Source organism: Macaca thibetana, chromosome 8 (genome assembly GCF_024542745.1).
Source record: "Macaca thibetana thibetana isolate TM-01 chromosome 8, ASM2454274v1, whole genome shotgun sequence".
In the NCBI taxonomy this organism is placed as follows: domain Eukaryota; kingdom Metazoa; phylum Chordata; class Mammalia; order Primates; family Cercopithecidae; genus Macaca; species Macaca thibetana.
This window is the reverse complement of record NC_065585.1, coordinates 45,574,400-45,593,168: the sequence shown is the minus strand read 5'-3', so window position 1 is coordinate 45,593,168 and position 18,769 is coordinate 45,574,400. Positions and strand designations below refer to the sequence as shown.

At 39.1% G+C, this 18,769-nt stretch overlaps 1 protein-coding gene across 8 annotated transcripts in view; it reads left to right on the top strand.

Annotated features, from left to right (window-relative positions):
• VPS13B (vacuolar protein sorting 13 homolog B) overlaps positions 1-18,769 on the top strand; it is an 859,202-nt gene that overhangs the window by 546,298 nt on the left and 294,135 nt on the right. For all 8 annotated transcript variants that reach the window (XM_050801187.1, XM_050801183.1, XM_050801189.1 and 5 more), the window contains one exon: positions 12,395-12,521. In XM_050801187.1, coding sequence (XP_050657144.1) covers positions 12,395-12,521 — 127 coding nt within the window. The remainder of the gene's footprint in view (positions 1-12,394; positions 12,522-18,769) is intronic.

The following is an 18,769-nucleotide window of genomic DNA, read 5'->3' as shown; positions in this document are numbered from 1 at the left end:
CTAGTAGTAGAATTACAGGGTCATATGGCAATTTTATGTTTAACTTTTTGAGAAACTGCCAAATTCTTTCAAACATAAAATGGCTGTACCATTTTATATTCCCACCAGCAATGTTTGAGGGTTCGTTTCTCCACATTCTTACTAATACTTACTTTTCTTTGTTTTTTTATTTGTTTGGTAAGCTAACACATCATTCTACTGGGTGTGAGGTGGTACATCCTTGTGGTTTTCACTTACATCTCTGTAATGATTAATGACCTGAAGTAGCTTTTTGTGTGCTTGTTGTCTGTGTATTTCTTTGGAGAAAAGCTTGTCTTTTGCCACCCCCACCCCATGCTTTTTTGAGACAGAGACTTGTTCTGTCACCCAGGTTAGAGTGCAGTGGCATGACCTCAGCTCATCGTAACCTCTGCCTCTTGGATTCAATCGATTCCCCTGCCTCAGCCTCCCAAGTACCTGGGATGACATGCACCTGCCACTGTGCCCTGCTAATTATTGTATTTTTAGTAGAGGTGGGTTTCATCAGGTTGGCTAGGCTGGCCTCGAACTTCTAACCTCAAGTGATCCAGCAGCCTTGGCCTCCCAACATCCTGGGATTACCAGTGTGAGCCACCGCACCCAGCCTTTTGGCTATTTTTAATCGAGTTCCTTGACTTCTTGTTGATGAGTTATAAGAGTTCTTCATTTATTCTAGATGCTGTACCCTTATTAGATATATGATTTAGAAAATATTTTTTATAATGGAAATTTTTTGTTGATGGTATTGTGTCCAGAATTGATGAGTTCCTGGTCTCACTGACTTCAAGAATGAAGCCGCGGACCCTCATGGTGAGTGTTACAGTTCTTAAAGATGGTGTGTCCGCAGTTTGTTCCTTCTTCCCAGTGGGTTCATGGTCTTGCTGGCTTCAGGAGTGAAGCTGGAGATCTTCGCGGTCTTACAGCTCTTAAAGGCAGCGTGTCTGTAGTTTTTCATTCTTCCCAGTGGCTTCGTGGTCTCATTGGCTTCAGGAATTAAGCTGCAGACCCTCGCGGTGTTACAGCTCATAAAGGCAGCGTGGACCCAGTGAGCAGGAGCAAGATTTATTGCAAAGAGCAAAAGAACAAAGCTTCCACGGTGTAGAAGCGGACCCAAGCATGTTGCTGCTGGCTGACTCCGGAAGCCTGCTTTTATTTCCTTTTCTGGCCCCACCCACATCCCGCTGATTGGTCCGCTTTACAGAGAGCTGATTGGACTGTTTTGACAGGGTGCTGATTGGTGCATTTACAGCCCTCTAGCTAGACAGAAAAGTTCTCCAAGTCCCCTTTAGGTTAGCTAGATACAGAGTAAGGATTGGTGTATTTGCAAACCCTGAGCTAGCGTGCTGATTGGTGCGTTTACAATCCCTTAGCTTGACATTAAAGCTTCTTCCAAGTCCCCACTAGGTTAGCTAGATACTAAGTAATCAGAGTACTGATTGGTGTACTTGCAAACCCAGGGCTGGAGTGCTGATTGGTGTGTCTACAATCCCTCAGCCAGACATAAAAGCTCTCCAAGTCCCCACCAGACTCAAGAGCCCAGCCAGTTTCACTCAGTGGATCCTGCCCCCGGTGCAGGCAGAGCTACCCGCCAGTCCAGCGCCATGCACCCGCACTCCTCAGCCCCTGGGCAGTGGATGGGACCGAGCGCCAGGGAGCAGGGGGCGGTGCTCATCAGGGAGGCTGGGGCCGCAGGGTAGCCCACTGCCATGAGGGGGGAGTTCAGGCATGGCGGGCTGCAGGTCCGGAGCCCTGCCCCATGGGGAGGCAGCTGAGGCCCAGGCGACAACTTGAGCGCAGCCCCCGCGGGCTGGCACTGCTGGGGGACAGGCGCACCCACCGCAGCTGCTGGCTCCAGTACTAAGCCCCTCACTGCTCTGGGCCAGCAGCGCGGCCATTGGCGGGGCCGCCAGGCCGGTGCCTGCCGGAACTCGTGCTGGCCTGGACGCGGGCCACTGCGCGGCCCCGGTTCCGGACAGCGCCTCTCCCTCCACACCTCCCTGCAAGCAGAGGGAGCTGGCTCTAGCCTCAGCCAGCCCAGAGTCGGGGCTCCTATAGTGCAGTGGTGGGCGGAAGGGCTCCTCAGGCGCTGCCAGAGTGGACGCCAAGGCTGAGGAGGCACCGAGAGAGCGAGGGCTGTTAGCACATTGTCTCCTCTCAGTATGTGGTAAAGGTCCAACTTCATTTTTTAACATATGGGTTTCCGGTTGTTCTGTCATCATTTACTGAAGATACTAGTCTTTCCCCATTGAATGATCCTGTCACCCTCATCAAAAATTTACAAAGACTTTTGATGGCTGTGTGTGGTCAAAAATTAACAGACTTTTGATGGCTCATGCTTGTAATCCCACACTTTGAGAGGCCAAAGCGGGAGGATTGCTTGAAGCCAGGACCAGCCTAGGCAACATAGTGAGACCTTATCTCAACAACAACGTAATTTTTTTAGTTAGCAGGGCATGGTGGCATGCACCTATGGCCCTAGCTTATCTTGAGGCTGAATCAGGAGGATCACTTAAGCCCAGGAGTTCAAGGCTGCATTGAGCTATGATCATGTCACTTCACCTCCATCCTCATCAACAGAACAAAACCCTGTCTCAGATAAATAAGTGAATAATAAAAAATAAAGACTTTTGAATGTCTAGTGTATGCCATTGAAGGTCTTTTACACTGGAGAAACAAATGAAATAATTTCTAATTTTATTCTAATATATGTCCTGTAAGTTCAGCAGCCAATCAAAGAAACAGACTTACTATTTAACTATTATAGTGTGGAGAATGCTATAATTGACAAATATAGCATACTTAGGCTTACAGAAGAAACAAATCCAAATCAAGATAAATATATGCCACATACGTAGGAGATCTTAGGCACAGGCACATAAGCGAAAAGATAAATTAATGCAAAGTTGACATAGGTACAAAATAGTCATTCATTTCTCTTTTTAAAAGAAAAAAAAAAACAGAGAGAAATGAATGATTGACTCTATGAGTGGGGTTTCAGAGAAGGTTTCACAGAGTGCATGGCTTCTGAACCTGTTTCCACAGAGTTTGGGTGCCTGCAGAGTAGAGGGAGCATTCTGAACAGGGAAGCAGCAGATCCAGAGGCCAGAAGTATGAAAGTATGGCATGTTTTACTTGGCACATAATGTCATGCTTGGCACATAACAGATACCAAATAAAGGCTAAATTAATCAATGACAGAGTGATGATTAAGTAGAGCCAACTAATCAAGAGACTGAATGTGAATGTTTATGAGAGATACTCATTCAATTAAAAACATAAAATTTTAGATCTGTTGTAGCATAGTTCTGATGATTAATCTTGACAGACATATAAATAGGACCTTAATATGATTCTGTTTCTGAATAGGTATTGTAGATGAAATTCCAAAGATACAGTGAGGAATAATGTGTTTACTTCCCTGACCAATATTAAACGGCAACCTTTAATGATGATTTTCATTCATTCCTCTGGGTACATTACTCAAATTTTGTCTTTAATTGTGATGTGCTTCTATGTGTATGTTGCAGGGAGTGGGGAGTAGGGAAGTTAAGTATAGAGAATCATCAGATTTTAAAACTTGAAGATCTTCTGTTCCTAAAACTTTGATTTTTTTTCATCCAAGGGAATATATCACAGTTTAATTAAGGCAGCAGAACCAATAGAGTATTACAGAATAAGAGATTCATTTTAGGTGTAAAATCTTACCCAGTTGTGGAAAAAGCTGACAAGTAAGGGTCTGGAAGAGGGAGTTGAAGGATCAAAGTCACAACCAACCCTCCTGAAGCGCTTGACCTGGTTAAAAACTTGGGAGCTTTCAAGGGAACCTCGGAAACATCCAGCAGCACATCCAACTGGTGGACTGAAACCACCAGAAGGCTGGTAGACATTAATGGGAGGCTGTGGCCTCTGCATCTGGGGTAAGGCTGGGAGGCTGGAGTTGCTGTTGTTCAGCAGGGCCAAGGGTCAGGAAGAAGAAGTGGTCACAGAGCCAGGAAAAGTGAGAACAAGCTAGAATCTGCCAGCACCTTTCCATTGGTCTTTCACTGCATTTAAAACATGAAGTCTTGCAGAGAATATTGGCTACTATTTCCCTCCATCTTCCAAATCTTGTTAAGGTTCCTCTTTTGCAAAACTCTAAACTCTGAATTATTCTTGGGAAGTGGTTATAAAACAAAAACTACTACAGTAAACTAAATTTGAAGTGGTTCTTTGGCTTGTCCAGTGTCACAAAAAATAGAGCTATGTGTAGAACCTTGGTTTCCTTCCTCTTACTAGTCAACTACTTTTCTTCTGCTCAAGGCTCAGATCTTGTAGGCTTGTGCTAAAGTCCGTTGTTAGCTAATCACTCTCTTTTTCTTTTTCTCTTAGCAACCATTTTTGCTACATCTGGGTTTATTTTATAATCTGAGGAAATGTACTGATGTCCACCGTGTGTAGTTTGCACATTCAAGTGACTTGCTGCTTTATATGGCCACCAGTGCTTTAGGGGGAGGTGGAAAGTTTATCTTATAATTACCTGAAAGTACCACTAAGTCTTAATTCTCCAAGTTAATATTGATATACTTTTCTCATGTGTAATATTTAAAGATATAATTCTAATAGACTTTGCAAAAGTACACTTAAAAGTAAATAATTTTGTTTTTATCATAATACTTTTATCTGTTCCTATCTCTGACTTGATTTTGTTAGGTAATTTATCTTTTAAACTTCATTGTCAGAGAAATAGTTACAGCATATTTGTTTGTTAAAATATTTTTATATACACATAACAAATTACATGTAATACTCTGTGGGCTTTTTTTACACATACAGAATTTTAAAATTGTTGTTACTATGTTTGCTTAGCAAGCTGACTTGGAATCTGACATGACATATTACTAAAATTCATTGGTCTTATACTTCTCAGGACTGGTAACCTTGAATATGGGGAACTATGGCTATGTGTAGGCATTAAAATCCCTAAACCATATATTTCTAGCTTTATTTCTGAGAGATTATGACTATTCTCTGTGTCCTTAGATCTCTTTTATTTTTATTTTTTAGACTATTTCCCAAATGTTCGCACTGCACAGGACCCCCAGCATAGTTTGATTAGTGATTAATAAAAATGAGATTTTTTCCAGAATTGCACCTGAAATTATAGATAGGAATATGGAAGGAAAAAAGTTTTAAATTTGTTTTAAATTTTCAACCTGAAAAACATCACTTTTATCTAATTTGTGAGGACATCAAGTTAAGACCTAAGCAAAATCACAGAAGTTAGTCTAATTTTCATACTTTGTAGGTTAATGCCTAGATTGACCTAAACCTACTTGAATGATGTGATTTTATAATTTCCTTAAACCTTACCATGCCTTTACATGAAAAATGTGAATTTTTCTTCTTGCTTAAAAAGTTCCTGGAAAGTGGGTGTGAAGGCTAAACGATTCATGATACAACAGGGGGGAGCAGTTGGTTTTTCATTCTTAGCAGCCAGCAGATATCTTCTTCCTTACATGTTGGCTGAGAGTGTCCTATGGCAATATAAAAAGATGGTGTAGATATAAGAGGACAGAGATCCTGTCTTGCTTGGTCTTACTCTTTTTTATATCTTAGTGTAGTTACTGACTGATACAGTAGGCACTAAAAAATAAGAAAATGTTTAAATTGTGTGTAATCATCATGGTAGCATATATTTTCAATTACTTTACAGTCATCTTACAGCTAAGATGGATGGATAGATAATGCCTTGATTCATTGAAACCCAACTGACCAAAGCCCATAAGTAGCCAGTTTCCCTTCTATGGTGTTTTCTTTATTCTGTGTGTGTGTGTGTTTGTTTGTTTGTTTGTTTGTTTTGAGATGGAATCTCTGTCACCCAGGTTGGAGTGCAGTGGTACAATCTCGGCTTACTGCAACCTCTGCCTCCTGGCTTCAAGCAATTCTCCTTCCTCTCAGCCTCCTGAGTAGCTGGAATTACAGGCCTGTACCCCCATGCCCAGCTGATTTTTGTATTTTTAGTAGAGATAGGGTTTCACCATGTTGGCCAGGCTAGTCTTGAACTCCTGACCTCAGGTGATCCATTGGCCTTGGCCTACCAAAGTGCTGAGAGGCCACTGTGCCCAGCCATGGTGTTTTCTTTTTAAGAGAAGGGGCCAAACAGGATTATATCAAGAATGTATTTTAAAAGCATGTGTACAACATTTACCTTTTATACATTATCCTGTATAATTCTGTGAGCACTGTAACTGGTACAACAGTACATACTATTAAAGTTTACTGGTTTATTTATGAATGACAGGGTCTCACTGTGTCACTTATAGTTCACTATGTCGTTATCATAGTTCACTGTAACCTCCAACTTCTGGGCTCTAACTATGCTCCCACCCTATCCTCCCAAAGCACTGGATTATAGGCATGAGCTACTGTGACCAGCCATATTATTGAAGCTTTAAAAATGAAATTTTGAAAATCTCCTGACTTTCTCTTCCTTAGTGGATTCCTATGTAAATCCTCAACACACAATTTCTAATGTTCTTTTCTCTGAGAAACTTTCAGCAATACCTCTAGTGTCTATGAAGTTGGGTTTTGTTTTGTTTTGTTTTTTGATGCTTTTCCTTTGAAAAGGTCTAACAAGTAAAATTAGATGACCAGGAGTTTCAGGTTATAGATATAAACAACTGGAATCAAAGCTATTATCCATTGGACATCTCAGTAAGACTGAATTAATATTTTAATTTAGTATACTCATAAAACTGTCTTCTAAATATTGTAATAAATAGACGTAGCACTTGTGATCTCCATTACAAATATATTAACCTTTGTTTTGTTCTTTTGTTTTGGCAGGAAAGTTTATGTTGCTGTTTTTTTTTTTTTCAAGAATGAGAATATTTTATTTTAATATTATTTAATTTTGCCAAACTAAATTTATACTGATATTTTCTTTAAATGTACCTTAAGAACCATCCTCATTTCAAGCTGTAGTTCTTGTAGCATTGTGCACAAGATGCTTTATATGTCTTTAGAGATTAATTCTTTCTGTATATTCAACACCTTGAGATAAAAGATTAGGTCCCTATTGAGTATTTCCACACTTCCTTGTACTTTCCTTATTACTCTACTTATCATACCTTATGATTACTTTGTTTAGTTATCTTTCCTGCTAAACTGAATTCTTAACATTCAGAAACAGCATTATGTACCCATTTTGCCATTGTTTTCTCAGCACCTAGCATCCCTGGCACCATAGGGAGCCCTCAATCCATGTTTCTCAATTTCAGAGTGATAAATGCTATGAAAATAATATAACTGGGTAACATAATAAGAGTAATTGGGAAATTTCCTTAGATTGGAGCTCAGGGAAGACCCCTTCTAATACCTGAACGAGAAAAATGAGCTATCCGTTCAAACACCCCTAGAGTGTTTCTGCTGAGAGTGTTTCAGGAAGAGCAAAGACACTGGAGTAGGAACAAGTTGAGCACGTTTAAGGGATCATGCCTGGCTGGGAGGAAAGAAGTAATAGCAGATGAGTTTTAGGGAGAGAAGGGCTAAATAATGAATGGTTTTGTAAGTCAGAGGGAGTTTGAATTTTATTTTAATTGCATTTGAAAGCCATGGGATAGTTCTCCTGTTGGAAAAATGCCTCTAAATGGATATATACCAATAACTATTTCTTTTTTTCCTTTTTTTTTTTCTGTTTTTATTTTGAGACGGAGTCTTGCTCTGTCACCCAGGCTGGAGTGCAGTGGTACAATCTCGGCTTACTGCAGCCTCTGCCTCCCGGGTTCAAGCGATTCTCTTGCCTCAGCCTCCGAAGTAGCTGGGACTACAGGCCCGCGCCACCACGCCTGGCTAATTTTTGTATTTTTTGTAGAGATGTGGTTTTTCCATGTTGGCCAGACTGATCTTGAACTCCAGACCTCAGGTGATCCGCCCACCTCGGCCTCCCAAAGTGCTAGTATTACAGGCGTGAGTCACCGTGCCTTGCCAACTATTTCATTTTTTAAGTTCCTATAGGATTTAAATTATTTATCTTTATGCCTCCCATTAATATAAATAGAAGAATATCAAGGAATAGGTTTATGTAACACATAGTTTTCCAGGTAGCAGATTATTTATAATAAATGTTTGTGAATATTACTGTTTTCATATTTAGGAATAACTACTGTAAGAGATGGTCTCAGGTGATTACCACAAGTTTTAAGTATCTTCTGCTCTAGTGTCTTCCATCTAAAGTTCAGCCATAATGCCATACTAAGAAAATCTTTATGTTGCATAAGAATTGCTGTGTGCACCAACCTGGGCAACGTGGCGAAACCCCGTCCCTACAAAAAATACAAAAATTAGCCAGATGTGGAGTCACACACTTGTAGCCCTAGCTACTTAGGAGGCTGAGGTACTGGGATGACTTGAGCCCAGGAGGCAGAGGTTACAGTGAGCCAAGATCATGCCACTGCACTCTAGCCTGGGCGACAGAAGGAGACCCTTTCTCACACACAGGAGGAAGAAAAAAAAAAAAAAAGAATTGCTCTGTGCACACAGACCATCTAGCATTTCTTATTCTGATTTTTTTGGTGGAATATCTTGGGAACCTTGGTACCACTTTTCCTACTTCTGGTCTTTGATAATATGCAGTTTTTGAAGTGTGGTTCTTAAACTCCTTTCATATTTCCCACAAAGGCATACTAAAATGTATGACAGATGGGCAGAAGAACCTTAGTGTAAATATTCTGAGTCCAAGAAAGATGACCACAGCTTTTCTGATACATGTGTTTTCTTGAGTGCATCTGGCATACACCTGTGCCTTCTTGCTTAGTAACAATTTCAGAGAACTATACTTTTTTTTTGTTTACAATCTATACCTCCCAAAGCTTACTAGAAGAACTTTTGCCAACTCACATGATTATTTTTCTGTTATTTGCTTAGAACCTTACAATAGTCAATGTTTTGTTATTTTCAACGAGGGTTTAATAAATTTCTATGGATATAATCCTCTATATTACATGATAGGTACAGATAATTATACCATTTCTTTGTTTATATGGACAATATAGACATATATTAAATCATTGTTATACTGGAGTACATCAGCGAAATATTGATTCCACAGCTCCTCTAACCCTGTGTGCCTTGGAATGGTGTAATCTGTTTTCTCCAGCTGAATTTAGTATCTTTTCGTCATCATGAGTGATCAGCAGTTTCATCAAGATATGTATACTTGTGGATTTCCTTGTATTTGTCTGAACCAGGACACATTGTGCTTCCTGAGTCTATGAATTCTTATGTTTCATAATTTCTGGGAAAATCATCAGCCATGTTTTCTTTAGTATTTTCTCTTTTCCTTTCTTTCTGTTCTCTCATTTTGGAATTCTAGTTATATATGTTGGACTCATCTCTCCCTGTCTCTTCATTTTCCTTTTAAACTTTTCATTTAAAAATTTATTTTAGTAAATTCTGGAATTTTCTCAAATCTATTTCTAGTTTACTAATTATTTCTAAATGCTATTTATCCCACCTATTATGTCTTTAACTTTAGTAACTGTATTTTTTATTTTTGGAAATTCTCTTTGGTTGTTTTTTCAAACCTGATTTGCACTTTTTAATAGTGCCTTGCTTTTTTTCTTATGTTTTTTAATTCTATATGTCTTTAGTAATTTTAAGCAAAATTTTTATTTAATTTATTATCAAAATTTTATTATCAAAAGTTCTTGATAATGCGTTTGAAAACAGGATCTAATTTTCCTCTTGCTAATAAAGTTCTTTTTTTTGGTATATAAAATGGTTTGTATAGGAGCTTATCTTCAACGATCTTTTTCCCTTGAGTATCCTTTTTGTCATTGAGGACATGTTTTCTAGGGAGGTTTTCCATCTGTTTCTGACAGATGCCCCAGGGTTATCAAAGTTCTGATGCTACTGCTATATAAATAACAGAATGGGTATTTGAGGACCACCCAGGTAATATAAGTTAGAGCCACTTAATACACATGGGATATTTCCCATTATTTTTAATTTTCCAGGGCGATATTTGTTTTTTCAACAAGTTCTCTTGCCAAGACAGGCAAACTTTCTTATTCTTTCCGGTTTCTGATGGTGTGATGTTTTTCTGGACCTTCAGGGGCCCCAGATCTAGGTAGGCAACTCATTTAAAAATCCTTGTCTTATCTCAAATAGCTGTTAAAACTCTATTCCCTTGATTCATTAAGAGTGCTGACCCTCTCAATTTAATGACCCTAAGGTCATTAACAACCTTAGTTAATACTTTGTGTTTTAGTTCCTTCTTTTGAATTTTGAAACTTGAACTGTTATATAGTAAAATATTGCCAGAATTTAATTCTTCATTGTAGTTATTTAGTATTTCTTTTTTGTTTTTCTTTTAAATTTATTCCTGAAAATATTTGAATCTGTAAAGGTTTTTAATGATTTTTTAAAATATTTACCATTACCTCAAATATTTACCAGAGATATCATAAAAGTTAATACTATATACCAGAAAAATTATAGTTTTATAAGACTATTGACATTTATATTTTGTTATTACTTCTAAGGTCACAGGGCTTTCATATTTTGTGTCACTGATTTAATTTATCACATTATGGAGAAAAATGTATAATACGGACAAGTACCTTTTTTTTCATTGCCCTTGGTCATTAATGTTTGCTCTTATTTGGTTCCCTGCCAACTTTTCCATTTTAAGTTATTTTTAATACATCATATATTTTAGCACTCCCCTATGAGAGCACATCAGATGTTACATGTTTCTCACATTGGTCATTTTATGGAATTTGAGCTATTAGGCTATAATTATGGTGTCTCTCAGGATCTCAGTCCTTCCTCTGTAGTCACAGATTTTAATACTTCCTCCTGTTACTCTCTACTCGCCAGATCTCTTAATTCTTTAAAATTGACTTTCTTGAAATCCAATACTTATGTGTCATAGAACCAGATGATCCAATTTGCTTTTTTGGCAGACACCATATAGAACTCTGCTCATTGCAAGTTTAACAAAAGACCAGAGTACTCTCTGGACTACTCTGATAAAAAGAAAAAATGGTGTAGAAAGACTTGAATTTTAACCAGGCTTTTTCATGAGATAATTTATGCCAATTCTCTGATTTCAACTTTATCAGTTTATGATATAAGGGACTAATAAGGGCATATGTAAAAGGAATATTAAGTTAATAGCTTGAAGCAAAATTTGAGGTATAGCTTGCTAACAAAACATAAATGTATATTAGTTGATAAAATAAAAAGTAAGCATATACATAGTGGACTTGAAGATCTGTACCAGCCCACTTTTGCTTTCTCAATAATGTTTTCCAATTTCATCTTTTACCATGTACTTCCTTTGAAATTATTAATAATTTTAAATGTCAGATAAAAATATTCTGCTAAATAACTGATCAAAGCTGGGAATATATAAAGAAGAACTAAAATAGAGGCCAAAAGCTGTTTTGGTGTCAACTTGCCCTCCAGGTCCAATTCTGGAACCTTTGCTCTCATTGTGTAGCCTTAGCCCAGTAATTGAACTTCATTTCCTTACAGATAATAATGGGACTATTAACAGTCCCTACTTCACATACAGGATTGTTTTCAGGAAGCATTTAATATCTCACACAAAAACCTTAAGAACTGGGCATGGTGACTCAGCACTTGTAAACCCAGCACTTTGAGGGTCCTAGGCAGGAGAATTGTTTGAGCCTAGGAGTTCAAGACCAGCCTGGGCAACATGAGGAGACTCTGTCTCTACAAAAAACAAAAATAAATTAGCCAGGCGTGGTGGTACATTCCTGTGGTCCCAGCTACTCAGGAGGCCAAGGTGGGAGAATCACTTGAGCCCAGGAGATTGAGGCTAAAGTGAGCCATGATCGCACCACTGCACTCCAGCCTAGGTGACAGAGCAAGACCTTGTCTTAAAAAAAAATGAATTAATATTGTTCTTAGACCTTAAAAAGAAAAGAATTAAAAGATTAAAAGGATATGGTCATGACCCTAATGAGGTCAGAAAGACAGCAGTTATCAAATAGAAGGTCAGATATTAAAAATAGGAAATTAAAAATTATTCTAAACAATAGTAAGATTGTTGGTAACAAAAGTGATATGAAACTATTTGCAAGAACAAGAAGTAAACATTTAAAAATTAATTTGTTAAAAAGCTCTGGGATGATACTAATATGAAATTGCTTAATTACATCTGAATTTCTCAAGATGTTATCATCTTCTACAAATCTTATGGAATTGAAGTTAAGAAACGATGACTGTAAAATATGCAAATAGGCACTCTCAAAATAATAATGTAATTTTGCCATACATGTCTGTAGTACAAAGACTTGGACAAATTTAATGAAAATTATCTTTGAAAAAAGTGAAATGACTAATAATCTTTCACTCTATCTTTTAGCATACGGCGGCATCAAGAAAGGAGAGCAATTTTGACTCCCATTTTGACAGATTTTTCTGTCCGAATAACTGGAGCACCGGCTATCATTTTCACCAAAATCATTTCTCCAGAAAATCTGCATACTGAGGTTAGAACATAATTTTGATTTTATTTTAGTTTGAAAAATGGAATTGCTCCTCTTTGTATGTTAGGGATTGCCACAGTTTCAGCCCATAGGACTTCAAATTAGCTGATTAATAATAATGGCTCTTATCATAGCTAACATTTATGGATTTTGTAGTACTCTTCAGTTATTGCTTTCCTTATAATAACTCATTTAATCCTCATAATAATCTTATTTGTTATTCCTGGTATCCCTATTTTTTAGATGACAAAACTGAGGCATAGAGAAGCTAACCAAGCTACCCAGATTTTCACAAATAGTAAGCAGCAGAGCAGGGTGTGAAACCACCTGGTCCGACTCCATCCTCTACACTCCTAAGTCCTACAGCCTCTTTTTAGTGAAAATAACAATAATACTGACAGATAATCAGATTACCTTACATAGTGAGTTCTACATAGATTATTTAGTCTTCACAACATTCTTATGAATTAGATACTACTAGTGTACATATTTTAAAGATGAGGAAACTGAGGTGAAAACAGATTAAGTAACATACCCAACATTAATTGGTGGATCCAGGTTTCAATTCTGATCACTATGACTTATTACCTCCAACTCCATAGAATAGAAATGTATTAATAGGGGAGGTTCCAAGATGGCCGAATGGGAACAGCTCCAAGCTACAGCTCCCAGCGTCAATGACACAAGATGGGTGATTTCTGCATTTCCAACTGAGGTACCAGGTTCATCTCCCTGGGGCGTGTTGGACAGTGGGTGCAGGACAGTGGGTGCAGCCCTCGGAGCGAGAGCTAAAGGAGAGCGAGGCATCATCTCACCCAGGAAGCGCAAGGGTTAAGGGAATTCCCTTTCCTAGCCAAGGGAAACCATGACACACAGCACCTGGAAAATTGGGTCACACCTGCCCTAATACTGTGCTTTTCCAAGGATCTTAGCAAACGGCAACCCAGGAGATTGTCCCACACCTGACTCAGAGGGTCCCGCACCCATGGGGCCTTCCTCATTGCTAGCACAGCAGTCAGATCTAACTGCAAGGCAATAGCAAGTCTGGGGGAGGGGCGCCCACCATCGCTGAGGCATGAGTAGGTAAACAAAATGGCTGAGAAGGTCGAACTGGGTGGAGCCCACCTCAGCTCAAGGAGGCCTGCGTGCCGCTGTAGACTCCACCTCTGGGGACAGGGCATAGCCAAACAAAAGGCAGCAGAAACCTCTGCAGATTTAAATGTCCCTGTCTGACAGCTTTGAAGAGACCAGTGATTCTCCCAGCACGGAGTTTGAGATCTGCAAATGGACAGACTGCCTCTGGAAGTGGGTCCCTGACCCCCGAGTAGCCTAACTGGGAGGCACCCCCAATAGGGCCAGACTGACACCTCACGGCAAGGTACCCCTCTGAGACAAAGCTTCCAGAGGAATGATCAGGCAGCAACATTTGCTGTTCAGCAATATTCACTCTTCTGCAGCCTCCACTGTTGATACCGGGCAAACAGGGTCTGGAGTGGACCTCGAGCAAACTCCAACAGACCTGCAGGTGAGGGTCCTGACTGTTAGAAAGAAAATTAATGAAAAGAAAGGACATAAGAAAGGACATCCACACCAAAACCCCATCTGTACATCACCATCGTCAAAAACCAAAGGTAGATAAAACCACAAGATACGGAAAAAACAGAGCAGAAAAGCTGAAAACTCTAAAAATCAGAGCACCTCTCCCCCTCCAAAGGAACACAGCTCCTCACCAGCCACAGAACAAAGCTGGATGGAGAATGACTTTGAGGAGTAGTGAGAAGGCTTCAGACGATCAAACTTCTCCGAGCTAAAGAAGGAAGTTCGAACCCATCGCAAAGAAGCTGAAAATGTTGAAAAAGATTAGACAAATGGATAACTAGAATAACCAATGTAGACAAGTCCTTAAGTGACCCGATAGAGCAGAAAACCATGGCATGAGAACTACGTGACTACGTGTATGCTTCTTTTGAGAAACGTCTGTCCGTGTCTTTGGCCCACTTTTTAATGGGGTTATCTTGTAAATTTGGTTAAGTTCCTTATAGATTCTGGATATTAGACCTTTGTCAGATGGTTAATTTGCAAAATTTTTCTCCCATGTTGTAGACTGTCTGTTCATTCTGATGATAGTTTCTTTGGCTGTGCAGAAGCTCCTTAGTTTAATTAGATCCCATTTGTCAATTTTTGCTTTTGTTGCAGTTACTTTTGGCATCCTCGTCATGAAATCTTTGCCCATGCCAATGTCCTGAATGGTATTGCCTAGATTTTCTTCTAGGGTGTTTATAGTTTGGGGTTTTACATTTTAGTCTCTAATCCATCTTGAGTTAACTTCTGCATATGGTGTAAGGAAGGGGTACAGTTTCAATTTTCTGCGTACAGCTAGCAAGCACTCCCAGCACCATTTATTAGAGAGTCCTTTCTATATTGCTTGTTATTGTCAAGTTTGTCAAAGATCCGATGGTTGTAGGTGTGCAGTCTCATTTCTCAGTTCTCTATTCTGTTTCATGGGTCTATGTGTTTGTTTTTGTACCAGTACCATGTTGTTTTGGATACTGTAGCCTTATAGTATAGTTTGAAGTCTGGTAGTATGATGCCTCCAGCTTTGTTCTTTTTGCTTACAATTATCATGGCTATTCAGGCTCCTTTTTGGTTCCATTTGAATTTTAAAATAGTTTTTTTCTAACAAACAGAAAGGAATAGCATCAGTATCAACAAAAAGGGCAACCATACCAAAACCCCATCTGTTGGTCACCAGCATCAAAGACGAAAGTTAGAAAAAACCACAAAGATGGGGAAAAACCAGGGCAGAAAAGCTGAAAATTCTAAAACACAGAGTGCCTCTTCTACTCCAAAGGATCACAGTTCCTTGGCAGCAACGGAACAAAGCAGGACGGAGAATGACTTTAACAAGGTGACAGAAGTAGGCTTCAGAAAATCGGTAATAAAAACTTCTCTGAGGTAAAAGGAGGATGTTCGAACCCATTGTGAGGAAGCTAAAAACCTTGAAAAACGATTAGATGAATGGCTAACTAGAATAAACAGTGGAGAGAAGACCTTAAATGACCTGATGGAGCTGAAAACCATGGCATGACAACTACATGACACATGCACAAGCTTCAGTAGCAGATTCAATCAGGTGGAAGAAAGCGTATCAGTGATTGAAGATCAAATTAATGAAATGAAGTGAGAAGAGAAGTTTAGAGAAAAAAGAGAAAAGAACAAAGCCTCCAAGAAACATGGGACTATGTGAACAGACCAAATTTACGTATGACTGGTGTACCTGAAAGTGACCAGGAGAATGGAACCTTGCTGGAAAACACTCTGCAGGATATTATCCAGGAGAACTTCCTCAACCTAGCAAGGCAGGCCAACATTCAAATTCAGGAAATACAGAGAACACCACAAAGATACTCCTTGAGAAGAGCAACTCCCAGACACATAATTGTCAGATTCACTAAAGTTGAAATGAGGGAAAAATGTTAAGGGCAGCCAGAGAGAAAGGTTGGGTTATCCACAAAGGGAAGCCCATCGGACTAACAGCAGATCTCTCGGCAGGAACTCTACAAGCCAGAAGAGAGTGGGGGCCGATATTCAACATTCTTAAAGAAAAGAATTTTCAACCCAGAATTTCATATCCAGTCAAACTAAATTTCATAAGTGAAGGAGAAATAAAATCCTTTACAGACAAGCAAATCTGAGAGATGTTGCCACCACCCGGCCTGCCCTACAAGAGCTCTTGAAGGAAGCACTAAACTTGGAAAGGAACAACCGATACCAGCCACTGCAAAACCATGCCAAAATATAAGGTCCATCGATGCTAGGAGGAAACTGCATCAACTAACATGCGAAATAACCAGCTAACATCATAATGACAGGATCAGTTTCACATGTAACAATATTAACCTTAAATGTACATGAGCTAAATGCTCCAATTAAAAGACACAGACTGGCAAATTGGATAAGGAGCAAGAACCATCAGTGTGCTTTATTCAGGAGACCCATTTCACATGCAGAGACACACAAAGGCTCAAAACAAAGGGATGGAGGAAGACCTACCAAGCAAATAGAAAACAAATAAAGGCAGGGGTTGCAATCCTAGTCTCTGGTAAAACAGACTTTAAACCATCAAAGATCAAAAGAGACAAAGAAGGCCATTACATAATGGTAAAGGGATCGATTCAATAAGAAGACCTAACTATCCTAAATATATATGCACCCAATACAGGAGCACCCAGATTCATAAGGCAAGTCTTTAGAGACTTACAAAGAGATTTAGACATCCACACAATAAAAATGAGAGACTTTAATACCCCACTGTCAACATTAGACAGATCAATGAGACAGAAAGTTAACAAGGATATCCAGGGATTGAACTCAACTCTGCACCAAGTGGACCGAATAGACATCTACAGAACTCTCCACCCCAAATCAACAGAATATACATTCTTCTCAGCACACATCGCACTTATTCCAAAATTCACCGAATACTTGGAAGTAAAGCACTCCTCAGCAAATGTAAAAGAAGAGAAATTATAACAAACTGTCTCTCAGACCACAGTGCAATCAAACTGGAACTCAGGATTAAGAAACTCAATCAAAACCGCTCAACTACATGGAAACTGAACAACCTGCTCCTGAATGATTACTGGGTATATAACGAAATGAAGGCAGAAATAAAGATGTTCTTTGAAACCAATGACAACAAAGATACAACATACCAAAATCTCTGGGACACATACAAAGCATTGTGTAGAGGGAAATTTATAACAATAAATGCCCACAAGAGAAAGCAGGAAAGATCTAAAATTGACACCCTAAAATCACAATTGAAAGAACTAGAGAAGCAAGAGCAAACAAATCTGAAAGCTAGCAAAAGACAAGAAACTAAGATCAGAGCAGAACTGAAGGAGAGACACAAAAAAAGCCTTCAAAAAATCAATGAATCTAGGAGCTGGTTTTTGAAAAGATCAACAAAATTGATAGACCGCTAGCAAGATTAGTAAAGAAGAAAAGAGAGAAGAATCAAATATACGCAATAAAAAATGATAAAAGGAATATCACCATCGACCCCACAGAAATATAACCTACCGTCAGAGAATACTACAAACACCTCTGTGCAAATAAACTAGAAAGTCTAGAAGAAATGGATAAATTTCTGGACACATGCATTCTCCCAAGACTAAACCAGGAAGAAGTTGAATCCCTGAATAGACCAATAGGCTCTGAAATTGAGGCAATAATTAATAGCCCACCAACCAAAAGAAGTCCAGGACCAGATGGATTCACAGCCGAGTTCCACGAGAGGTACGAGGAGGAGCTGGTACCATTCCTTCTGAGACTGTTCCAATCAATACGAAAAGAGGGAATCCTCCCTAACTCATGTTATAAGGCCAACATTATCCTGATACCAAAGCCTGGCAGAGACATAACAAAAAAAAGAGAATATTAGATCAATATCCCTGATGAACCTGGATGCGAAAATCCTCAAATACTGGCAAACCAAATCCAGCAGCACATCAAAAAGCTTATCCACCATGATCAAGTGGGCTTCATCCCTGGGATGCAAGGCTGGTCCAACATATGCAAATCAATAAACATAATCCAGCATATAAACAAAACCAAATACAAAAACCACATGATTATCTCAATAGATGCAGAAAAGGCTTTCGACAAAATTCAACAGCCCTTCATGCTAAAAACTGTCAATAAATTCAGTATTGATGGAACGTATCTCAAAATAATAAGAGCTATTTATGACAAACCCACAGCCAATATCATACTTAATGGGCAAAAACTGGAAGCGTTCCCTTTGAAAACTGGCACAAGAGAGGGATTCCCTCTCTCACCATACCTATTCAACATAGTGTTGGAAGTTCTGGCCAGGGCAGTCAGGCAGGAGAAAGAAATAAAGGGTATTCAATTAGGAAAAGAGGAAGTCAAATTGTCCCGTTTGCAGATGACAGGATTGTATATTTAGAAAACCCCATCATCTCAGCCCAAAATCTCGTTAAGCTGATAAGCAACTTCAGCAAAGTCTCAGGATACAAAATCAATGTGCAAAAATCACAAACATTCTTATACACCAATAACAGACAAACAGAGAGCCAAATCATGAGTAAACTCACATTCACAATTGCTTCAAAGAGAATAAAATACCTAGGAATCCAACATATAAGGGATGTGAAGGACCTCTTCAAAGAGAAGTACAAACCACTGGTCAATGAAACAAAAGAGGACACAAACAAATGAAAGGA